This window comes from Vicugna pacos, chromosome 5 (assembly GCF_048564905.1).
Source record: "Vicugna pacos chromosome 5, VicPac4, whole genome shotgun sequence".
Lineage (NCBI taxonomy): Eukaryota > Metazoa > Chordata > Mammalia > Artiodactyla > Camelidae > Vicugna > Vicugna pacos.
In genome coordinates, this window is record NC_132991.1 from 71,084,816 (window position 1) to 71,110,683 (window position 25,868).

At 41.1% G+C, this 25,868-nt stretch overlaps 1 protein-coding gene across 4 annotated transcripts in view; it reads left to right on the top strand.

Moving 5' to 3' along the window:
• Positions 1-1,352: 1,352 nt before the first annotated feature.
• SATB2 (SATB homeobox 2) overlaps positions 1,353-25,868 on the top strand; it is a 178,576-nt gene continuing 154,060 nt past the window's right edge. The window contains exons 1-3 of one of the 4 annotated variants that reach the window (XM_031678076.2): positions 4,231-4,345; positions 4,543-4,695; positions 5,926-6,153. In XM_031678076.2, coding sequence (XP_031533936.1) covers positions 5,985-6,153 — 169 coding nt within the window. In that variant the 5' untranslated portion in view covers positions 4,231-4,345; positions 4,543-4,695; positions 5,926-5,984. Of the gene's footprint in view, positions 1,557-4,230; positions 4,346-4,506; positions 4,696-5,582; positions 5,765-5,925; positions 6,154-25,868 lie in introns of those variants that run through there. The other 3 variants (XM_072961525.1, XM_015239999.3, XM_072961523.1) reach the window with 3 other exon arrangements.

Consider the following 25,868-nt stretch of genomic DNA (forward strand, 5'->3'; position numbering starts at 1 on the left):
CGCCCCGCACCCGGCACCCCAAGCCCGGGCAGTGGGGCCTAGGACATCCCGCACGGGCATTGGGGGAGGAAGGTTGGCCAGAGTAGAGACCCAGCACAGAGCAAAACTTGGTGTGAGACGCAAAAATCAAGAAATGTTGTCCTTAAAAGTGCAGGCCATAAAGAAAGGAGAAGAAAGGCCTGACAAGAGAGAAAAAGGGAGAACGTGGAAATAAGAAAAAAAATGCATGTTTAAGCCCAGCGTATAAAGACTCGTTGATTTTTAAAATAACAAATCTCAGTGTGATTATGAAAGACAGGCGACCTTTGACTAAATAACATATGAAAAAAATTGGTTGTAGGGGAGGAAGGGGGGAAAAGGCTGAGTAGATTCCCGACAAAAACGTCAATGAGAAGCAATCTGAAGGATAAAAATGTCCCCCAGTGTGAACTTTATGCTTTGACCACTGGAGCAAACTGTCACATAATGCTCAAAAATACGTTTTGGATCAAATTATTTTGGAAAAAAGTAATTAAAGCCAATTCTTTTCTTGAGTGTGATTTTGTTTTTAAAATGTTTGGAAATAAACCACTTGAGGAATACAAAATAAAACCAAACAAAACTTTTGAATCATAATTTATTTCTTGTTTTAAAGTCGAATATCCTAGCAAAAGGTAAAAATGTTATTTAAAATTTTATTGTCAAAATTAAACATGCTGGAAATAATTGCTCACTTCAGTTGAAATAAGGTCAATACAAAAACTGTGCAGTAAAAAGCTTATGTAATTTGAAACAGAAAAGGCCTTTATTAGGGACAAAACTTAAGGGAAAAAACATAACGGGTATATATCACAAAACTTCCTAGAATTCTCCTTTTTTAAATCAAAATAAATGTGTAAAATTTCTAAACACAAATCCACAAGCATTCAAAATACATTTCCGGTAATAATTCACAGTATTTGACATTTTCTTCTATGTTAAATGCAATTTAAAATTTCTGCATTCTTTTGCCCAAAATGATGTATTTGTTCACTATCAAATATGAACAAGAGTAAACTCCAGTAAAGAGAAAATCAACGAATTTAAAAGTGTGCAAAATCTGAAAACTAGCCATAATGTACATTTAATTGCACTTAATTCTAAACTTTATTTAAATCGCCCTTCTTAGGGGTTTAATAATTTAGAATCAATAGTTCCCTTCAAAACATAATAAAATATTTACACTTTATAAAATATTAACCGATTAACAATACGGCTGTGTTGTTTATAACAGTGTAACTGAAGTCCCGTAATCATGCTGTTGACATAAGCCTGTAAGGTTAGCGAAGTGATCCTTTGCAAAATGTAAATGAAGATCTTCAGACAGTGGTGTTTATAAAATAGCTCATTAATGACTTAAGATTGAATCGCTCCAACCATTCACATCATCAGATATAATAATAGTGACGAATCAGACAGGAAAGATCCTGGCTAAACCATTTGCATTTTTTTCCAGAAGTACTGAAGTCCTAATATCACCAATTCTTCTAAGTTCCTGGACATTGATCCGGAGGAGGATTCTGCAGTTCAACACCAAGGTAAGGAAAGAAACAGCATTATTATCGTTAAGATATTAATAAGAAATGCGCCTTTCCCCATTTTGTAAATGGGCTCAAACGTGGACAGTGGTAGTAGTTGGTTTTTTGCAACCCTTCCTTCTCATTCCAACTTGATATAACAGATTAAAAAAAAAGTTTGTCGATCGAACTTACAGTTTGTTTCTTTGCAGCCCCAAACCTTTTAGCTATCACCTCGAGTTGGTTTACTTGAATCACTTTGTTCTCACAGACTTCAAGTTGTGCGTTTTCTCTAACTCTTTCATTTGGGGAGGTGGGAGAGGATGGGGTTTGTAAGGGGGGGAAAAAAAACAGGGAAAAGGAAATGCTACCTAAAACTCCCAGGGTGGCTCCCCGAAGGTTTTCTATCCTTCTCGCTTCCTTTCCCGGCTCCGCTTCGACCGCGTCCCGGGTCGCCTAGGGCTCCTTTGGAACTTGGTGGGCGGCGCCTGGGTGCGGGGTTCTCCGGGATCCGGGTTCTGAGACTTAGGCCGGGGACAGGTTTCGCTTCTGGGACCCTTTCTCTTCCAGAGCCTCCGTCGCCTCCCAGTCCCCTGCTTTGAGGGGATGGCCTCGTGCACGCCGCCCATCGGTTAGGTGCGGCGAGTGGATGGCGGCCTAGCCGGGGGTACACTACTAGGCTGATGCGGCTTCCCACCTGGGGTGCACCAGATCAGGATTTTCATAATTGCCCCCCGAGCGCGTTTCCCGAAACTGAATTTAGTTTGGCCTTCTGGCGCCGCCGTAGAGTCAACGCTTCTTAAGGGGGACCGGCGGCTTAGGCGGCGAGATGGTGGGGAGTCTTCAGGGTCCGGAGGGGTTAGGAAGGAGAACGAGGTGTGCGAGAGGGACAAGAGGTGCCGCTAGCTGAGGGGGACTTCACTGGACTCAAGAGAGGCGTGGACGCGCCTACATTTTCCCGCCGCAGGTCGAGACCACGAATGTCAGCCCGCTCCCTAGGCGTCTCGCGGGGGCCGCGGCCCCTGCCCACGTGCTTTCTTTAAGGAGGCCCCGCGTCCCAGAGGGATCTTAGGGACAAAAGCGCGGCTAGAACCTGGCCTGCTCCGCTAGTGCCCGCGCCACCTTAAATGAGCACCGCGGCTGGAGCCGGGCTACGGGCGGCTGCAGCCGCGGCCGCGGGAGTCGGCAAAAGTTTGTGGCTCAGTTACGCCTTCGCGGGATCTGCTGGGGACGCCCCCCGCACGGCCTCCCCCGGGACTGGGTGGCCAGGTCCTCACCGCACATTTCTGCCCACGCTCGGAGTCCAGGGCCAGAGCGGCTTGGGGTCCCAGCTGTCCCAGCCACGCAACCAGAGGACAGACAGCCCTACCGCCCTCGCTGCCACCGCGTCACGGCCTGCCGGCAGCCCGGGCTGCGCTGCTCGAGATGTCGCCGGCGCTGCAAGCGCTCCAGGGACGTCGTCCAGGGATGCCCCCCGCCCCTCGCCCCCCCTGCAGTCCCCTCTCCTGTGCCACCCGCAGCCCGGCGGACAGTGCTGGTGCTCCTGCCATTCGGGACGCCCGGCCTATTGTTCTGGACCCACGGCCGTGCCGGCTCTGAGGGAGAAACGGCCTTCCCCGGGACTGCTGCGGCGCGGCGGGCCCGGACGGCAGGCTCCGCGCGGAGGGGGAGCTCGCAGGCACCGGGAAAAGTTGTTCGGAGGGGCGGAGGCGGTGGGTGGTGGGCGGAGGCGGTGGGTGGGGGAGGCGATAGCCCTCCTATCTCCAAAGTCGAAAGTACTCCTCACAGTTAGCAGAACCCGGGGCCGAGGCAACCGTGGTTGCCTCCTGCGTATGGGTCTGCGCCTTCGCTGGGAGATCAGGCAACCAGCGCCTGCCGTGTCGCCGCCGCCACCGCGCCGAGAAGAGTGCGCCTCGGGGCTGGGCGAGGCGGCCGCGCCCTGGACCCGACACGAGAAGGAGGACGAGACCTCGGGTCCCGGCGCCCGCCTGCTCCCGGGCGCACCCATCCGCCAGCCGCAGCCACCGCCTCGCGCGGCACTCGGTTCTTTGCCATCCGTCCTCCGCCGCCCCGCGCGCGCGGTCCTCGCCACACCGATCTCCCACTGCCGACTCTTCTCTTCCTTTTCCTCCCTCCTCCCTGCTTCCCACCCTCCCCTCGCCAGTCCCTCTGCCTCCTCTGCAGCCCTGCCGCTGTTGGGTCGCCGGGCTCACAGCGATTGATTGATTGATGTTTAATTTCCTGCCAGGCGGGGCCCCCCTCCCCCCGCAACCTCCCCAGTCCTCCTCCCCGCCCCCCACTCTCCTCCTTCAATGCGGTGGACCAGTCTGGCTCGGGTTTAGATCTTTCCCCCTCAACCCCCATCCCGAAATAACCCAGAGACTTCCCCTACCCCCATCCCAAATTATTATTTTGAAGGCGCTAGATCTGGGGACAGAAAGGGGGAGGGGGAGAAATCGGAAACCGAGGACAACCCAAAAGGACTCACTTTGCCTGATGACTCAACGCAACTAATAATCATCTCCCTCTCACTGTGTCTCTCTCTGCGGCTTGTCAGTGAGTCCGGCTCGGCTGCTAGCAGCGGCGGCCGAGAGAGGAGAGGCTGGAGGTGACAGCTTGGGCGGCCGACGCTTTCATCCCGCGTGCGGTCCCAGGTCCCTGCGCCTTCTCGACTCTCGGTGGCACCGGCCCTACGGCTCCGGCCGCGCTTCCTCGCGAGCTAGCAGCCCTGCGAAGCTGCAGCCCCGACCCGCCTCTGCCGCCTCCCAGTTCTCAGCCCTTTCTCTCCAGAACCCGTCTCCTTCCCGAAGGTGTGAAAAGGCTTTTCAGCCTCCTTCTCTCTTCTCCCCTCCTCCGCCGCCTCCTCCCCCGCTCACTCGGGTGCCCCTTTACAGGAGCCCTCCTTTTCCTCTCCTCCTCCCCCTACCCACCCACCCCCCCTCCATCATCATCATAACAACCATCTCCGCACTAAGAAGACACCCTGACCCAGGACCTTAAACGTTAGGACCTGGGGAAGAGGAAAGGGAAAGGAGTAAAAAGAAAGGAAGACTAGGAGAACACTGCAAGGCAAAGCACCAGAAACTTTCCACCCTGGATTCTCTACTTTTGCTCCATGGACAGAGCCCCAGCCAGCCAAGTTACAGAAAAACCGTGAGCAGTAAGTACGCAGGGCGAAGGCGCCCGCGCCAAGCTCGGGAGTTCGGGGAAGCCCCGGGTCCGGCTAAGTTCCCTCCCTGCAGCTCTCGCCCTCTCGGACAGCGCAGCCGAGGGAGTGCGGGCAGAACCTTCACCCGCAGCCCTCCCGCTCCGTCTTTACATCTCTCTACTCACCTCTTCTCTGCCACCCCCACCTTGTCGCCTTGGGCCGTGGCGACGCGGCTTCTCCCACGGCGAGAGCGCCCACGAGGATTCCCAGCGCACTTTGTTGTGCCGGGTTCCTGCTTCTCAGGGATGTCAGTGACAATGTGAGTGCCGTTTCATCAGGTGTTTCCCCCTCCTCTGCCCCCCAAAAATCCAGGGTGCCGAGATCTGCGGGTTCCGTGAAGTGCGCGCTGTCCGCCAAACGACCCAGAGGAAAACTTTTGGAGAGATTTTAAAATTGGGGTTGACGAAGGCTTCTCCTGCACCTAATAATTTTAAATGCTTTTGCTTTTGTGTTTTGTGATGATGTGCTTTTAAAAAAATCACTTAAGATTGGATGAAGAAAAGAACGTTCCAAAATAATAACGCTTGTAGCCCCCGCCCTTGTGGAAGGTTATTCTGGAGGTTATTCTGATGAATACTTCCAAGTGTTTCTGGATGCTATTTAATGTGGAATTAGGGTTGATTTTGTGCAAAGTGTTTGTGTGTCCCTGTGTGTGCTTGGTAAAGGTAAAAAGCGGGGATTCAAGGGGTCTTCTTGCCAGGCCTTTGCCTGCTGCCCCGCGATTCACAGCGCATTTATCACGTGGTTAATTCGATTTCTTACCGAGTTGTGTACATCCCATCTCGAATGGATGAGATGTCTTCTTATAAAGTTCTCTCTGCCGCAACCCTGACCCCTAGACAGCAAGGCCGTTGTACCCGAGAATGGTTTATGCCAACCCTGTCCCAATGAATGGACTGCTTCTGGGCGCCCCGGGCGAGAGGCCGGACGTCGTCACCGAGGGCTAACTCTTGGGGAGCAGCGAATGGGCAGAGTCTCAACACCCCAAGTTCTGGGCTTCCTTTGAGCCGCCCAGTGTAAGGTTGGGACCGCTTCGCGGTTCGGGCCCCTCGGGCAGCGTGGGAGGAAGTTTGTGTGGCAGTGGTGTAGCGCTCTGCCACTGGCCTGAACGTCTATCACGTGTGTGAGCGGTTTTCCCTCTTTTTTTCCCTCCCCCTTCCCTCCCCCCCGCCCCCTCCCTAGGTCCCTGCGCGTTTTATTGCGACCTGCCGGTGGGAACTTTGTCTCCGAGTCGGAGCAGCATGGAGCGGCGGAGCGAGAGCCCGTGTCTGCGGGACAGCCCCGACCGGCGGAGCGGCAGCCCCGACGTCAAGGGGCCTCCCCCGGTGAAGGTGGCCCGGCTGGAGCAGAACGGCAGCCCCATGGGAGCCCGCGGGAGGCCCAACGGCGCCGTGGCCAAGGCCGTGGGAGGTAACAGCCCGGAGCAGGGAGGCGCGCGCAGCCCGCGGCCGGGTGATAAAGGCCGGGTGTCAGGGTTCAGGTTGATTAGTCGCTGTTGCGGTGTAGGATTACAGGAAGTGAATTCCAGGTTGCCAAATAATGCCCCCGTCGCCTCTCATCTGCAACTGGTAGCTTCATCCCGAGTTAAAACAAGAAAGCGGTTTACCCGGAGGGTGGCATTTTTTGGGCACTTTGCCACTGTGTGCTGAGGTGTTGGCAGGTTTATGTCACAGCCAGCTAACTGTTTCTAGATTTTCCTAGAGAGCTTTTCAGTGATTTAACTATTTTGCCTTGCCTCAGAGTATCTGTTGTAGGGATGAAGTTTAGGTGCGTTCGCTTTTGTGGACTGATGTTTAATGCTCAGCCTAGTACTGGAGCAAGAGTGTTGGTGTTACTTTGTAGTTGGGACAGTGCTTCGAGACAAATGATTAACAACTGGGAATATTTCCAGCCACATTTCAAGTGGGAAATTAAGAATCACCACGAATCTGTCAGGGCCTTAGAGGCTTTAATGCTACCTTTAAAAAAAAATAAAGCTCAAAGTCATATGCATTCGTAGCTTTGTTTTGGATTATAGCACTACAGGTAAAAGTAGTGTAGTGGTCTTATTGGCTACATGCTGATTCCCTTTCCAGGAATTTAATATTACTTAAAGAAAATCTCTTGTAGTTTTTACTACTTAAAAAATCACCTTCTTTTAAAGTGGCTAGGAAAAGTAATTTTATAAAATAAAGATATGCAAGAAATGTAAACCTTATTAAAATATTTTTGAGGTTTATATGCAATTTGCTTAGTTGTTTTGACATAAAAAATGCACAGTTCTACATGGCATGTAGTTTTTTGTGTGCTTGAGATAAATTACTAGTTTCATTTTTTGTGACTTCTAAAGGTTTTTTTCCCTAATATTTTCACTAACAGACTATTTAATTTAATTCTTATATTAGCTTGCCTGAGATGAAACAAAACCCTGGCAAAAGTTAGTGATCAGCTCCAATTCCAGGTTCTAAATAGCCATAGAATGTATTTTAAAGTAAAGTCTTAACTCGAAATATCCACTCCCTTGTAAAGGCATTTTATAAATAGACAGCGGACACTTTACAAAAGAATAGGTTTTTATTTTTACTTACTTTGCTATTACTATTTCTTCGTGATAGACACAGAGGATGGTTTGCCTCAGTCCCTTATATTAATCATCTCCCTTGAGAAGCATTCATTCTCGCGGTATTTTAAAGCTTTAACAAAATTATTTGGCTGTAGACTGTGGCTTATATATCTTCCATTTTAGGGACTTGAAGATATACTTTTAATAAAGCAAAAGAACTTGGTAGTTCTGTGACCCACTTTTTAGAAATGATGTTTATTAGTATCTTGTCTCAAGACTAAAACAATAACCTTGGACTTTTCATATCATTTTTTGGTATATACATATAAGAAAGAAAAATACGTGGTGAATAAGGTGGAACTAAATTTGAGATGATATGATAAGTGCTGGTAATATTGGATTGAAAAACTTTTGGAAATCCTTGGAGAGGACGTGTTCTCAAAGTGGCCTTATGCATTAAGAACAAAACCTGGGGGGACTGAAATTTTGGTTTCTTTCTGAGGACCTCATAAAACTCACTAAATTGAAAGAAGTCCCTAAATGTTTTAGGATGTAATAGTTAGCAATTGTACTTTCCTAAAACAAGGTTTTTTTTCCCCTATACTGTATAGAATTATGAAAGAAACTGCCTAATTTTCTTGACAAGGGACACTTTCAGTGTAAAACAGTTGCTTTTCATATTTTCTGAGAATATAATTAACACTTGACCACTTACTGTAAATTTGATATAGACAAATATTATTAAGTCTTGGTAAGGAATAATAAATTTGTTTCAACAAGCTGGTTTAGTCATTTTTTCTGAGCTTTGACTTAATTTAGTAATATCAAAGGTCTTATTAGCTGCTTCCCAAACTGGAAATAAAGATGACATTATTTTGTCTCAATAAGTACCCTTTATAATGGTTAGTAATAAAGTGGTTAAAATAGTTTACATATGGTGGACTTTTAAAGATTTTTTTTAAAGAAAGGTTTTACTCTATAGGATGTAATAGATTGTTTGGAAAGATTTTAATTTAGAAAGCTTTAAAATAAAACAACTAAGAACATAAAATTTTGCTAGTACAAATTTTCATATTGAATGTTAATGATTATTTTGTGGGTTTAAGTTTATATAGTTTCCAAATGTATGTTGAGATGTTAATAATTTTTTTTTCTTTTAATCATGTGTATAGATTGGAGAAAGGAAAGCCTTTTAAAAATACACATTCTAAATTTAAAATATATTTCTATTTAGTGGTTCTTTTATAATTGAAAGAATTTTTTTTGTAACATAGAGTAAATATAAAATAGATTATATTTCTATTGCCCTGCCTCCTTTTGTTTAAATTTTCTTTATGAAGCAATATGATAAGCATAGATAGCTACAAAAATATTTATAGCTCTGCATCATTTATTACCATTTTCAGATATATCACAGTATTGTCAATGTTGTAAAGATGGCTATTACAATATATATTTTAAAAACAGAGCTCAAAATTTGGGAGGATGTATTTGTCACTCTGTAGTGATTCTCTTTAAGTGCTTTCCCCCTAAAATAGGGGGAATCATTAAGTTAATTGGTTGCCCAATAAAGTGGCAATTTATCTTACTGCTTTTGATAAGTAGGTGAATAAATGTTTCTAAATGCATTGGTTGCAGTAGTAATTCTGTTGCTGCCGTTCTGCTTTTTTGGGGAGAGAAAGTTTTTTTTTTTTCATTAAAAAATATATTATTTTTCGTGTCTGGATTTAACTAGTTGAGGTTGGTAGAAACACTATCACAGTCTTCAGGGTTGTGTTTTTAATAGGGGACTTAAAAGTTAGTGTGTTGTTTACAATGTGGTTAGCTTTAGACGATTATTAGAAAGTAGATCAGTTTTGCTTTGTATTTCTAACACTTTCTAGGATATTTTGCTCTTATCTAAGCAGTGTGTTTTAAAGCATGTATGTAATAAAATGTAAGTGCTCAGATGTGTATGACAGTCAGCTTTTATAGAAGGTCGTCAGGAAAAAAAAAGGCTAATATCTCTTTAAAAAACATATGAAGGCTGGGAGAGAGTTTAGAGCAAGCAAGAGCACCATGGTGTTGACAGCTTTATATCCCTGCTGGGTAACATTCACTTACTAGAATTGGCATCCCCTCTCAGCTAGTAATTCACTCCATAAGGATTTTGAAAAAGGATGATTAATGGTGGGGAAATTTATATTTGTGAAATTGTTGATTAAAACTTACAGATCTATTTGAAGATTTAGAAGAAAAGATTATTAAGGATGATGAAAATAAGAATCAGATGATCCTTTTATCACCATTAGCATAAGTACCTAAAATGTTCTGCTGTATGTAATGCCTCAGCCACGCAACCTACAGCATAAAATGAAAGTGATGCCAGTTAAGTTTCCAGAAGAAGCAAGGCATCCTGCTTTTCTCCTGGACTGCTGAAAGGCGCTGGCCAGTTGTGTTCTAATAGCAATAAATTACTCTGCTTCATTCATTGTTAACATAAGCATTTTCATTTTTTAATGTTTGGCTTAAAGAAGAACTTTTAGACAGCTTTATTTAAACTGAATGAACAGCGCTTGAGTATACCAGATGGTGTATTTGCTGATAGGAAGCATTAAACATCAGAAATCTTTTTGATATTTTTCATTTTCCTATGAATTTTCATTTTTTTTCTTTTTGGTCGTAAATGTTCAAGAGTTCAGGGGAAAATGTTTAAACACTGGGGATGTCTTGCTTTTTTTTTTTGAAAAAAATTTGCTCTTTTTGGAAGAAGAATTAGCCTTTAAAATAACAACTTAATTTTGTTGAAGAATTGTCTGTTGAAGTTTTATTATAACGAGTTGACCTAAAGTAGACCTAGTCTTCTGGCCACCAGGCAGCCCTTTCAAGAACGTAACTGTCTTACTGCAAGGGGTAAAAAAATCATGCAATACACGCTGATGTACTCAAATAGGGAAGCAAATGTGATCATAATTGTTCAGGGCCTCAGTTAGAGCAGAACATTGTCTACAACAACAGTTAGTTTAATTGTCTGCAAGTAGAACATTTCTTTTAGATTAAGAGTAAAAGAAATGCTGTTCAGGTCTGGTATTGTCACCGTATTAGCAGTTGTCGAGAGACGTTTTACTTTTTGAAAGAAGTGCAGATTGGAAAGAGTATAGGTGTTGACCTATTGAAATGTATAAAATGTTTAGAAATATGAAATATATTGTCAACTTGGGCAAAATGAAGAAAACTCATTAAATTCATTTTAGCCGAGGATGAACACCATTATGCTTGTATGGAAGATTCATTATTTCTTTAAAAGAGAAAAGACTGTATTTCCCTCTTCCACTCCACTTTTTTTTTTTAAGGGTTTAAGATCTTTTAAATAGAATGAACTTAGGCTTTAGGGTCATCCAACAATCTAGCATGTCCTCTGTAGTTTTGCTGAGGTAGAAAAATAGCCCTCTCTAAAGTGTTTTTAGTCCTTGGCCTGTTATTAAAATAAAGATATACTTGGTTAAAAAAAAATATATGCAATGGAACATACACATTAAACAGAACATAGGGTATCCACCCCTCAAAGTCCTGAGCATAATTTGATGTTTTGAGTAATTTTGGAAGCCTTATATTCCATCAGCAGAAACCCACTGACCATTATATATTCAAGATCATCTGCAGTGAAATGTGTGTATGTGTGTGTATTGGAACTACATGGATGTCCCTTAAGGCATCTGTTTTTTAACCCCTGCAGGAAATATCTTTCCCAGTGGGTTGTGACTAACAGTATCTGCCTGTACATCTTCGATATACTGTGTTAATTCTTCTCTCCTTTTGTGAATATGTGTATGTATTTTGCCCATCTATCTCTGTTGGGAGGGAAACAGACTAATCATCATTTGTTAGATATGTAAGATTATGAATGGGTTATTTTAAAAATATGGGAATCAATTTTATTCCAGGCAAGACACAGTAATTATTTGGTATATCTAGCAAGGTATATCTGATAAGCAGTCAAGTTTGTTGGTTCTACTTTGATAATTTAAAACTCTTATTTTTTTTTTAAAAGATTCAATGTAGAGATAGTTTATATGGTATATAAAAAAAGACAAATTGATAGGGTTGGACAAATTTCAAATTGTGTTGTTTTCTTTGATCTTTTTAGAATTTTTAGCTTTCTGTTGAAATAAAAATGATCTAATTTCTCATCATTAAAAAATTTTTTTATAATTAATAATTTCCCATTAGGTACATAAAATATGCACAGTTTTATTTTAGAAAGCCAAACTTTATCTTGTGTAGCATGTAAGTAAATAAAAAGTTATTGATACTCTTTTTATCTAATAAGTAGGCTTTTTTTTTTAAACCTGTATAACTAATGTGTGGCAACACAGTAGTTTTTACTATCTTCCTTACATGAATGCTGAGATACAATGGCATTTTGGAACATATTTAAGGATGGAGCTTTTGACAAAAGTTGTATGTGTAACAGTTTGTCAGTGAAAAGTGACAAGTGGGAAATGACAAATGAAATGTTGGCATCATCACTCTTTATTTTGATAAAAATGTCTCAATTTGCAGTGATATAATACTGTTTCATATTATTTCATGAGTTGTGTGAGATGCATAAGGGGAATTTAGATTTTGTGAACGGAAAATTAGCAGCCCAAACTCTTTTAAGAAGCTTTGGCAGCAAGTTCCCCCTCCCCACTAACTCCCCAAGAATAAGAACAGCAGTGAAATGTTGGAACTAACCCATACGTTTTAACTCATTATTTTTTGGAAAAAAAGAAAGAAGAGAAAGAAGAAAGGAAGAAAGAAAGAAAGGGAAAGAACATAAAATGGTTTCAAGTAGGAGACCTTTATGCTTAGCTCAAAAATTGAGAGAGTTTGCCTTTTTGTTTCTATTCTTTTCTTTGTAGCAATTTTAAAAAGAGTGATTTCCTTCTACTGACTTTGTATTGGGCCTCGCTCACTTCCAATCACCACTGCTCTCCAGCATTAATTTAGGGTGCCAGTGTGGAGAGACAGAATTCCTTTTCTTTTAAAGTGCAGTAGTGGTTTGGAAATGTCTGTGTGTTAAAAATGGATTTTTATATACAAAGGATTCATCATCCTATTACTTTCGGATAACGTAATAGATATTTCAAAGTCAAAATAGACGGTCCTAAGTGGAATTGAGGAATGAGTTAAAGCAAAAGCCAGTTTCGGACTTACAGATTTGAAAAAAAAAGTACAGACGGGGCCCTTACAGTGTGTTATTTTCTGTATTTCTGAAGTCAGTGACCAACCAAACATTTATTTTCTTCTTTTACATGAAACAACCCCCACAAGCACTTCATGCTACATAATGTTTATGTAAAAATGTTCTATGGTGGAGTTTTCAAATTCATGGAACTCTTATCTATACATATAATTTTTTTGTTTTCAATTAACAGAATTGTTTGCTGTTTAATAGCAAGTGATTTAAAAATTGTGGTAAAACCAGTATAATCAAGAGGCAGTGAAAGACTGCATCAGAAATTGTCTTCTACAACTTATGTCTTTTGCTTCTCATTTGCAAAGTTTTACTTATTCCAGATTTTTTATTAACTAGGTATAAATGACCTATCACGGAGTAAATGTGCCTTAGATATATAGTATTACGGCAGTTGGGCTTATGGTGTATATTTTTCCCATTTTTAAGTGCTGTGTATATATACCTTTAACATTTTAAAAAATAAACCAATTAATATTATAGTTACTAGTTTGACAAACACTTAAAATGAAGAAAAAAGCATTAATAGAAATTTTAAGAATTTGAAACTTGCAATAAAGTTATGAGCAAATTATTATAGTAAGAATATTCTTTATTTGTGTTTACGATGCATTAGGATAGTAAAACTCTCTGGGGGATGTATATTTCAATTTTAATTGCTCCCAGTATTATTACTATTTGCTAGTGTGCGAAGCAGATTTGGCTCTAACCTTAACTAGTTGCCTTATCTTTGGAATGGAGTTTTATCTTAGCTCAGTGGACTATTAAACTGCAGCATAATATAACAAAAAAGATCAAAAAGTTGAGGGGAAACACTGCAAGCTACCATTTATGAAAAGGGGTGCATTTCACACCAGAGTAACTATTCAGTGCCTGCTGATGGTGACATAGTTACTGAATGTGTACAGCAGCTCAGTGACTTTCTTTGTTTTGTTAAAGACTTGCACCGATATGAACAAAATTAATAAGAGACTCTAGTTAGAGCAAATGTTTTCCAAAGAATAAGATCCGACAGGGACGATTTACATTTTTTTCGTAGTAACAATTTAAATTTCATACATTAAACACAGATATCTTTTCATTCTTTTAAAAAATATTTTCACTGTTTTTTTTCAATTTGTCTAGAAAGCCAATGCATCCGTTCTTTTATAACTGAATAAGATCGACTTTTAAATTTCCTGATTGTTCCCTGTATTTAAATTGTATGTTTCTACTGCATTTATTGCAATTATTTATATATACTTATAAGAAAAGGAAAAATTGATAGCTTATTAGTAAAATGCACTCTTATCAAAGCTCTTCAAATAGCAGTGTTTTCAAAACATTATTTTTTTGGTTAACAGAATAAGAACTTTCTTTAGTCATAACCCAAAGATGCTAACAGAACAGCATGATAAATGTCTGTTTAAGTGTCGTAGTAAAAGAAAATGACTTGCTTTCTGAGGCAGTGGAGAGTTTATGTTGTTTTGGACCCATTTCCCAAGCAGTGATCGAAAACAGATTACAATAACAATTATACAGTCAGAAGATGCAATATCCATTTCTGCTTTAATTGAGTGAAAGAATAATAAAAACATCATTAAGAAAAATGAGGTGGACCTGTCACACAATGTACAAATTTTTAGTCTTGGAGAAGATGCAGAATGACTGAAGTGCTTTTCACTTACTTTGTCATGTTTATTAGCTAAAATCTGTTTTGGGGAGAGACCATTTGGTTCTTGCTCCTCCCTGGGAAGTTCAAAGAGGAGCCCCTGGGAAGTGGTTGCTCAGGAGATACTAAAAGTGCTCAGTGATTTGTCTTCGTGTATACGGTTTAAGAAGGGAAATCACATTTTCTTATATTCTACCTTCTCTCTCACTCTCTCTCTTTTTTTCACCTGTGTAAATGGAAGTCAAAAGTAATGAATGTTCCTCTTGTTACAAAACCCTACGCAGCAAGGGTTAGGTCTGGCCCCTGGGCCTGGTGTTCTTCCTCTTCTGGCTGAAGGGGAGGGAGAGAGTTGAGGGTGAATAATGAGCACCCTTATTTTTTCTCAGCACACGTGGGGTATGGGGGACCCTGAGGTTCCACATGGACACATCACCTGATGTTCACTTAGGTGACATAGAATGACAGCTGAGACCATAGGCTCTGGCCTCCATCTGTGATCACTGGAACCAATGAATCGATAATCCTCCACACTGCAGAGACTCCAGCCCTCAGTCCCCAGGGCAGAGCTTTCAGCAACTTGGAGCGAGCCGGCTGGCAGCAGCTGAAATCAGTGGCTAGTGTTCTTTCACTCTAGGCTGTATTTCTTACTCTATTCATAGAATTGTGTGCCCCTGGAAACTTGGGTGATGACAGTACAGTTAGCCCAGACAGTGGAGTTAACCCCTGCTCATTGTGGGGATACTCAGACCGCAAGTAATGTTGGCTGTTAGAGCAGCTGGAGTCCAAGGGTGGACTCAGTTGACAGAGTTAGAGAATGTTTCTTTGATCGGTAGCTAAGAGTTTTCTTGGGTTCAGTATTTAAAAACCTTTCTGAGAGTGGCAGAATGAAAAGAGCAGGAGAGGTAGTAAACCCTTCCTGGCGGAGGTCTCATAATCCCAGAACTGTCCCATGCAGCATCCCTTTCAGAGTGGAATTTATGTCATACAGCTCAAAGGCTTTTTTAAAAAGTTCAGTTTAGAGAGTCTAGTTAATGGTGCCTTCATTAAAATACTTTTGTCAGCAAAGGGTTTTTCAGTTTTAACATTTACATAACCTAACATCATTGATGAATGCCACAAGCTTTAAGGGTCTGTTAGTGGTTCCGTTTTTTCTGGGCTTTATAATTTAAACCTAAACATTAATTCTGGGTGGAACTTGGCATAATATCTTTTTGCCTCGGAGGGAATTTTTGTTGTACAATAAAAAAAAAAAAACTTATTTTTTTTCATACAGTCACCTTCTCCATGTCTCCCCTCCCCTAAGTAAATAGCAGTTAAATGGTCAAGGTTTTAAAAGGGGTTATTTAATTAAAAAAAAGAAGTGATTATTTTAGGTGAATTTAACAATTTTCCATTAGTTCACATTGCAAACTAGTGCTTCTGATATTGATAAAAAAAAGATCCATGAGGCTGATAATGCAATGAAAATATTTTTTTCCTTTCTCTCTCTCATACTAAAGTCATGTGGCAACTTTTTAAAAAATAAAATCATACTTGAGGGCCCTTGAAACATATAAATCAGTTACTTGTCTCCTTTATTAGAAACTGAGAGACTTAAAAAATTCTTTCTTTTATGTCACCTGAAATTTTAACATTGACTAGAAGGAAAGAAGTACAAATCTCACTATTAAAATTAATAAAGGGACTAAATTTCCTGTATTAGTTATTTTGGAAAATGCACTTAAGCTGGAATTCTTAAAATGATCTTTTCTGTATATTAATGCTATGTTAAAAGTTGAGCTATTATTGGAATCTGGTTACAAGGCAGCTGTGAAATTAAGAAACAAGTGAGGAAGCCCTGTGATGATCAGTTGTCAAGACCTGAAAACCAGAAGGTATTCAGAACGCTAGGGAGAATGCATGCCCAGAGAGACTGCTCGTGGAGGAGATGGGGCTAAGCCAGGGTCCTCCTGAGGCTTTGCCGGCTCTCAGCTTCCCAGGCTCCGTGCAGATAAGATTTTGTCCTGTATATTTGGGCAATACGGTATTAAAGGACCAAAACCCTTCATTATGGAGAGAGTACGAGAGGAGCAAGTTGTTCACTGAAAGGGAAGTTATTACACATTTAGGACCCAAGTAAGGCATTTTACAAGGGTAAACAAGGCGATCCTGATTTTTCCCCTTCTCAAATGAATCTCCAGGTAATGTTCAGCAAAACTCATTCCGTTTACAGGCCCATTCATATAGTAAGTTTGAGCCTTCAGTACATTTTTATAGCTAACTTATAAACCACCCCCAAACTGGAGCTTACCATGGAAAGCTAGCCAGCGCTGTCACAAATGGTCGTTAGTTCCCAAGAGACTTGGAGGAGAGAAAGAACTGGAGGAAAATGCCGTTACTTTAGTAAGAACTATTTTTTTGCCACCATGGCAAAGCTGTCTGGGGACTGACCTTCCTGTTTCAGGATTGATACCGCACGGTCTCCCATGGAAATGTATAGAATTCCAATTAGCACTGGGCCAGGGTATAAATGCACCTCTTTTCACACTGTTCCAAGTGGTTAGTGGAAAACAAGCTGCAAAGTAATTCCCTCAGCCCCCCAATAAAAAGATTTATAGCAAAATAATTCTCAGCCCCATAATGGGACTGTTGTAGGTTTGCGTTTGATATTTATAAGACTGAAATGAAGTCCATGTACCCAAACTAAGCATTTATTGTAAACAAGTTAACTGCCGAGAGCTTATATTCTGTCAAACATAATTATATTGAAGATTGATGTATAGCTTGAAAGCCAGTTTGAGGGAGACAGTTTTTTAACCAAGGAAAGCTTCTGAGAGGCAGCTCTTTTCTTCCTCTGATATGACTCAGTGAAGTCGTCTTTCTCACAGCCAGCCTTTCAGCTATATAATAAACACAGACTTGCTCTCTGAAAACATATCTGCTTGTCGATCCTACTTCTGTTAGCAAAATAAAGAAGTGAACTTATATTCCTGGAAACTGTTAGGTATAGTTTCTTTTATCATCTCCATCTAGATCCGGGCAGCGATGGCGTTTAGATAAAACAGCCGCTGTCAGCGTGGCAGGCAAGTACGTCCTCCTTGGCCACACTGGAGTTCATCCACAAGCCGAAAACTACACCTCTGGGTTAACCCCAAAAGGAGCCCCTTTCTCCTTTAATTCGGGCTTTGACTTGTCTTTCTGTTATCTTGTGTTGAGCTTGTGAGATTAGAACAATTTTGAAGCTGTGGCCTCTTGAGGGACGGGGAGAAACTACACTAATATGCTTCATTTTGTGGCTCAGAAATTATTCTAGAGTTAAAGAACTTAAGAATCTAGGGAGAATGAAATCTTTCTGAGGTGAGATATTTCATATCTGGGATTATCCCAAATTTAAAAAGATGTGGTGCTCTTGCAGGGTTTTTGTGCTGTAAGGAAGGTACAAACATATTTTCTTTAGGATAAAGATGTATCACTTTTTTTTTTTTTCTCGAGAAACAAATCACTTTGGGCTGTAGTGATACTTCTTAAAGACAGAAGTGGAATAACATTCCTCCTTTGGTTGGATGGTATCCTTTGGATAATATTAAGAATGTGAATAAGAGTTTCAGTAGATTTGCAGGTCATGGCTGAAATGATCTCTTAGATTTTTTTAATATCAAATTTAATATTATCTTTTGGAAATAATATAAATTATAAAGAGGGTGTCTTAGAATCATAATGTGAAAAATAATATAGTAGTTTTCTCTGTTCTGTTTTTCTTATTTAAGTAATTGCTACACATTACACAGGTACACATATGCTTAAAATGTCTTGTCTGGGAAGTAGTCTATCAGTGGGGACCCGAGTTTCCCCAGTCTGTGTGCTGGGTTTTATTAACTTCATCTCGGTCACAATAATAGTATCCTATGTATTGCAATCCAGAGATCTCAGTGTCCCCTCAGGGAACTGCAGAATGCACGGTATGATTTTGACTTTCTTGCTCTTTCCTCCTGTTCTTTTCTTTTTCTCCTCCCAGTGTTAGCCATTTCAAGAACCTGGCTATTACATCTCCGTGGAGGCATTTGTTGGGTACAAGAATGAGAGTGGCTTTTGGTAGTCGGAAAGGAAATAATGGCTGCATGTCTGCTTAAGCGTGGCTTTGTGGAGTCTGCATTCATTTCACAGTGATAATTTTTACACATCTATTATATATCCATGTGTTTTGCTGTTTGAACCCTAAACATAGACAGTAGGATTTCCTCTTGTGAGGGAGAAGCCTTTTATTTTTCACTATAAAAACTTTACCTTTTCAGGTTTTTATTTGATAAAAATCTCTCCACTCTAGTATGATTTCCTTTGGGGCTTTGCACCAGTGTTTGATCTCAATTTTTAATAATTTTGGTGAGTTAAACTCCCCAAAGAAAACATGCTTGTGCTGTGAAATATTCCCACTAGAAATCTGGGTAGTCTTGTCTTATTGAGAGCCGAGTGGTTGATTCCTTTATTAATTCCTTGCTAGAGAACCTCAGTACAGTTAACCTTTCCTTAACACTACACTGGAGAAATTAATCAAGGGTTTTTATTTTAATTGTTAAATTAGGTAAAATAACATTTAGGCAGAGCTCAAAACCTGAGATGACGAAGCAAATGTTAGTATAAAGATAATTTTCATTGACTCCTTTTTTGACTCCAAGGGGCTCTGAGTTGCAAATCACTTTTCCAGAGAGGATAATGAGAATGAAGGGAATGGCAAATACATCTCTACTTAAATACTACTTTAAAAAGTATCCTCCCAGAAACCTAGAATAAAGTTTTACCTAATGGAGGACAGAAATCCTGATGTTAACGAATTAGGGTGTAGTCATTTTAGCATGCCATTGAGTCTCAAGGCTTACCAACATGTGCATTTCTAACCTACTGTGAAAAGAACCTCAAGAATTCAGTTCTGAGCTGGGGGTTACTTACACAATGTGACATATGTTTGAACTCTTCTGTGATGCACAAACTTGCACATTCTTTTCTTTTTCCTTTAAAAAATTTTTTTTTTTGATTCTGGGATCAGTAAACATTTTGTCTCCCTGCAGTTGCTAAATTTGGAAAAGATGCTGCAGTCCTTTAGTGCAGGACGTGGGTAGGACTGCAGATAAGACGCCCAGGGTTCCAGGGTGTGTATAGTCACAGAGCACATCGACTGTGATGCCTTCGTGGAGATAAACCAACAATTTCTGCCAACAGTGATCGTGCAGGCCCAGTGGTCTGGTGCACTTCCCTCAGAGAACATGGAGTGTGGGCCTGAATCCACTTCTGTGGATCCTTTCCTCGAAAGCTTTCCTTGTCTGCCGACGCTGAATGCCATACCGTAGGGCCAAAGTGATGCGGACAAGTTAGGCAGCGGGGGAGTCACAGGACTTCCAGAACTGACACTGCCAATTAATGGTGGTTATTAATGTTTAGGTGTAAAGAGCATTTTATTAAAATAAACGAACATTAGTTTGGGGCCTGCTCTAGGTCAGCCTGGGGAATAGAAAGGGAGTGGGAGAGTGAAAACTTACCTAAGTCCCGTCCCTGTTGGAGAAGGAAAAGACCAGCCTCTCGTTCACTCTAACTAGACATTCCTGACATCTGGGAATTTAGTTCCTTGGGTCAGGCTTGCTATGGCTGAATTCCCAGGTGTAGTTCTGGCTTTTTTGTTTAGATAAGTAGCCACACTGTGCCTCCTGTGTGCCTGTGAAATCCTGTTTTGCAAGCTGCCGGGCCGCCTGGATCCTGCCACTGCATTTCTGTAATTGAAGAATATTGAGAGACCTGGAGTTTATCCTTCAGCCTTCAGATCCAACTTCAGGTTGAATTGTGACCTCTCAGTTTGGGGACAGGCCTGGAATTAGAGGTCTGGAGGACCAGAACCCGTCTCCCTTTCCTACCACTTTTAAACCCAGTTTGAGCCTTTGAGGTGATAAGTGAGAGGGGACCAGAGTTTTGCTCGGCCATCTCTACCCCTGGCCCATATTTGTCTTATCTTCCAAAGTTAAGATCTGCCCCAGGGGCTGCAAAGTAGTGTCTGGTTTTAGAATTCTGAAAATAAAACATTTCTTGATAATCTTACCCCCCCCAACACCTCCCTAGAGAGGAAGAGGCATCAAGGAGCTATATTGTTGAAACTTCACCTGGAGGTCTCCTTCCGAGTTCTCAACAGCTGGGTCATGGATGAACATGAAATCCGATGTCTGCATATGTGACTTAGTTTGTCCTTACAGTAATTATGAAGTGCATTTTGCCTTTCCCATAATTGTAGGGTTGACTGTTTCTCCACCTGTGAATGACCCAGGACTTTTCAGCTGTCCCACCTCTGTCTCAGCTTCTGCTGCCACTTCAGAAAGAGAGTTAAAAACAAAACCAACAACAACAACAAAAAACAAAACAAACGGATTAATCTTTTTGAGAATCTGTAGTTCACAAAGGACAGAAAAGAACTTAAGAAAGTAGAGCAGTTTAGGGGAGCCTGGAGAACCCCTGAACCACCTGTGGGCAGCTCCCTTGCCCCCCGAATCCCCAAATGTTTTTGCTCTCCCTCTGCCCCAAGACTGGTGAAAACCTTTTTTATTCTTTTAATTTTTTTTTTTAATCGCAGTACCTGAAATTCTTTCCATTAGAAGTTAATGTGAGATGCAGTGTACTTCTTTTACAATGGGAATATAGCTAAGGAGATTAAGGGACTACCAAACCATTCCAACAGCAAAGTGTAGCATCTTTTTATCTATGAATCTCTTTGGAATTTTTGAGCTCAGCCCCTGGGGGCCCGGGAGGCTGGAGTGGAATGTGCAGCCTGAGGCTACCAGTGCTCCTGAGGTTGGTGCCTGGGAGTGGCCTGCAGGGGCGGAAGAGAGGAAAGTAGGAAAGACACGATTGATCCATTTTGCAATTTTGCCTGGGACCCCAAGAAGGAGGTGGGGGGCACCCCATCTTTTCTTTCTGTTTCTGGTTGCAATTCTTGGCACACAAGCTTGCTTTTATTGTTTTAGGATGGGAGGAAGCATCAAGAGGTTAGGATCGTCGAGTTCCTTCTACTCTTGTCTCTGACTTAGGGTGTGTGTGTGAATGTGTGCTTGTGCATGTGTGAGAGATGAACACAGATAGATAAGGAGAGAATATGAGCTTGTAGAGCAAGTACATGGTTTTGTTTTACTACTAAATTTTCAGTAAGAGAATTGCCACCCCTGACTTCTTTCTCTCCCAGTCCTCTGGAAGACAGTGTATTCATTCAGTTTCCACGGTAGAGTTAGTTTCAGTGTTTCCGGGGTTCTGTAATTTATTGATTGTGGTGGTTGCTTTATTCCAGGTTCAGTTTTATACAAAAAACAGATATGAGAGGCTCTGCCCTCAAGCCTTTGCAATCTTCTATTAGCCCAGGGACCTTCCCAGGTAATAGAACCAGATCTACAGCCAGCCTCAGGGATGGGAGTGGGCCCGTAGTTGCTTCTTCTGGAAACAGAGGCTTTGAAAGAGGGGAGGGGAAAGGCTGGCCTCCTATCATCTCAGACTGGCTCCTGTCATTCAGGGGGCAGGACCAGGAATGAGGGTGGATCCTGGAGGCAAAGGGGCTGGAGAGGAGGTTGGAGCCAGGCTCACCCACTCCAGGGAAGGACCCGTTATCAAGCTTTTCTTTGTCTGAGTGACTGGAGGGCACGACCTGTGTGTGATTCCTCCTCTGTGCCCAGCACAGTGCCTGACATGTGGTAGGCCGTCCCAAGGTGAATTTGCTGACATGCAACGCAGGACGCCCGTTGGGTATAGCAAGTGAAGGGTTCTTTACTAAAAGACCACGTCTTTAAGCATTCTGTGCATGTGGGTTTTGGAGTGTTGTTTTCCTCCCCTAAGAAAGCTGCATGCTTGGGATTTCAAGTTGGCTACCTTGACCTGCTGTCTGTTGCCTCTCTTGGTTTCCTTGAACATCTTACTTATTTTCCTATAGTTTCAGTTTCCTCATTTACTAAATGAGAAAAATAACCCTCCCACAGGGTCATTGTGGGGAGAAAACAAAGGTACCCGTGTAAGTTAGAGCACGTGCTGAGTTAGGAGGGGCTGTGCAAATGAGAGGGTTGTGTTGTGTCCGAGCTTTGACAGCAGATGGTAGAACCCTGTCATCTAGACCCCTGCCTCTGGACCCTCCTTCATCTTTGACAGTTAGACATCCACTGCATTAAAGAGTCCTTGTTCCTTGGGTCACATTCCTGCCACTGCTTTGGCATCTCCTGAGCACCGTAGTTGTTCTTTAAAATGAAGGGAAAGGGAAAAAAGCCTTTCTTTTATTAAAGAAGTCAGATTAATATAGTTAGGAATAAAACAATAGCCTACCATTTGCTCCATGATGCAGAGAAGATACTATGTTAAATATTAGAGTTTAACCAAGAGTACGTCTGTCCTCAGGTCTCCCAAGATCTGGAACACAGAGGAAAGATAAGTGAGGGGCATCTGGGAAATGCTCAGGACAATCGTGCTATTGTCCTGGTTATCAGTTTGTGGTGTCTCTCTCCTGGGCCAGAAGAACCTGTGTGTATGTTGGTCTTTGGCAGATTGCTTAGAGCTGCTTTGTCTGATAGAAGCGTAGTAAGAGTCACGTGTATAATTTAAAATTTTCTTATAGCTGTGTTTAAAAAAGTAAAGAAATAGATAAAATTGATTTTAATAATACATTTTGTTTAAATCAGTTGTATCCAAAATATTATGTCTACATGCAGTTAATTTTTTTTTCATGTTGTATTTATTTTTACTTACTGTTTTTTGGTATTGTTGAAATTGAGTGTGTGTGCCATATTCACAGCACATCTCAGTTCAGGACTAGTCAGCATTCAAGTGCTCGGTCACCATATGTAGCTAGTGGCTACTGTGTTGGACAGGCAATTTTATTTTTATTTATTTTTATTTTTTAAAATTAAAAAAAAATTTTTGTCATTTTCCCTTAACAGAGACACTGGGGATTGAACCCAGGACCTCATGCATGCCAAGCACGTGCTCTACCATTGAGCTATCCTTCCCCTCCTGGACAGGCAATTATAGAATATAAAATGTGGTGCTTTTAACTTTCACCCTTTTCCTGTGGGGTACGCTGAACATTTTAAACCTTTATTATTTGCATCTTAAGTAAGTAGACCATTCAATGATTATTAGTATAATTTTTATTCTGAAGTAGTGCTTCCTAGTAAGTATCATGAGCATTGATTATGGACCTGGAAAAAAATTATTGGTCTCTCTTTTTTTTCCCCTGTGTAAAATGGTATTAATACCGATTTTGGAAGAAAAAAAAAAGAAAACCAAAACAAATGGGTTTCATTGTTTGAGGGCTGTCAGACAATTGAACTATTACATTGTTTAATCCTCACGACCACTCTAGGATGCAGATGTTATTATTTACATTTTAGCTAGGAGGAATTTGAGCCTCAGAGAGGTCAAATTAATTGTCCAAGGTCACTCCCACACGTTAGTAATGACAGTGCCAGGATTCCGTCTAAGAGTTGCCTGCCTCCTGACGGAGAGCTAGTCACCACCACATTTAACCATCTCCCTACACATGCCTGTCTGCATGGCTGTGGTGGTGAAGATCAGGTTAACTCTTTATAATTATGCACACTTACTCAGAAATAATGTCATAATGAAAATGACAATTTGAGCATCGCAACTAATGACAAGAGGGAAAATGCACTTTTCTAGTAGAGAGAGTCCTATTGCTTCTTTTGCCTCTCTGACAATAGAATTTACCATTTATCCCAATTATCAGAACAGCTCTTAATTTTTAGCAAATGGCTGGAGCTGTGTGCCTGTCCTCTAGATTAAACCACTTGCTTACCTCCTGCAATTGTAAAAGGCTTAGTGAGGCTTATAATCAAAAGGTTCAAAGTTCTCTACTTGATCATCTGGAGATGGGTCTGTGTGACAATAAAAGAAAAATACTACCATGAGATCTAGATATAGGGCTAAAACGAGAGTGTCTTTCTTTTTTCTCCTTTATCATTTCCAGATTTTGTTGTGAATGCATTTTAGTTTTATCTTGCTATTCATTTATTGGAACTTATCTTTTAATTCTTCCAATTCTTAATTTACTTTTTGAGTGCTTTTCAAACACTTTCCCTATCCTTCCATCCATTTTCACTTTTTTCATTTTTTTTTTTTTCCTCTTTTGCTTGGAGAGAATGTGGGGACCAAAAGGGTAAATATCTTTGAGGTATACCTCTATTTACCATTTTGTAGTTTTCTTTCCCAGGGTTTTGCTGTGTTTAAAGGCTTTAAACTCTGTGCCTTAATTTTCTTCTTCCCTAGACTTGACCTCAATTTTACTAGTTTTCATTTCTCTTGTCATTGTCATTAGTAACTGCATCTATTTTTCCTGCCTTCCCCTTCTTTTGTAAAAATTGCATTTCATTGTAAAAATTTCATAATTGTTTAGATTGATCAAATTCTATTGAAAAGGTACATTTTTCTGGTTGGTAAATGTAATCTATTTATGACAGTCTTTGGTATCTCACATATATGTTCTTTCAGAACAAATTTTATTATCACACACTTCTGATTTATTACTGTTTTATTTTATAAATGACATCAAGTCCTTTTTTCCCCTTTTTTTTTTTGAAAGTAGGCGATGCCTATGAGGGATGGGTGCTTGCTTTTTGATTATGAGGAGTAATTGCTGTTATATCAGCTAACAATTGCTTCCTTTAATCACTGAACTAAAATGTTTAGGAAATATTTCAGCCATTGGCATTTTTCAAAACATAAATTCCTACATGATACAGACCCTTGTGCTTTAATAATGTGTTTCATCTTTAACTCATTGAACTTTTAATATTGTTTTTTTAAAAAAAATTAACAGGGGTCTTAAGTTTTCTCAGTTAATCATAGACTTGAGGAAGATTTATGGCTCCTAAGTAATGAATACATGATAGCCTGTGGAGCAACTGGATACATTTAAAGGTCTTATCTGTGATTCCCAGATGTGTGACACTCAGATGTTGACATTAGGAACTGCACATGGGTTTTCAGCATTGAAACTTATGTACACACAGGTATTAGTGGCGAAGGAGCTTATGGCACCACTGACTACCTGGCCCTGTGCGTGCGTACGCTGAAATCATTAAAAACAGACATCAACCTGCTTCCTCGGACAGAGCTCACACGCCAGTATGTAAGAGTTAAAAGGTCTAAACGGGGTCTACTCCCCGCTGGTCAGGACTCTTGTGAATGAGTCTTATAAATGCCATTATGCTCGCTGAAGAAGGCTTTACAACACTTGTCAACTGTATTGAGGGCAGGAGCAACTTCAGACTTGTTTTCATCTGTATCACTGGAACCATGGGGAATACCAGGCACACAGTAGGTGTTCAGGGAATAAAAGATGGAGAAATGAATGACTACAGAGATAATTTGGAGGAAATCTAGTTTATATTTTTCATTGCATATCTCACATGCATTTGGCAGTAAACTGGACATAAATAAATCAGGATTTGATATGCCAGTGCTGGTCATAATTTTTTTTAAAAAAGTATTTTGTATGGTACCATGTGGCCAGGCTCAATTCTCTTTGTCTAAACCAGTCTGTTCCACCCGCATTTCCTATGTTTCATAAATCTCTACTATGGATAGTGTGTGTGATGGACAGTAATGCTGCTTTGTTGCTCTTAAGCGTAAACCTTGAGTTAATAGTTGTCCCGGGTATGGCACAGTGTGACTTGTTAGTCTGTTGTGCAGACTTAATAATAATTATCATG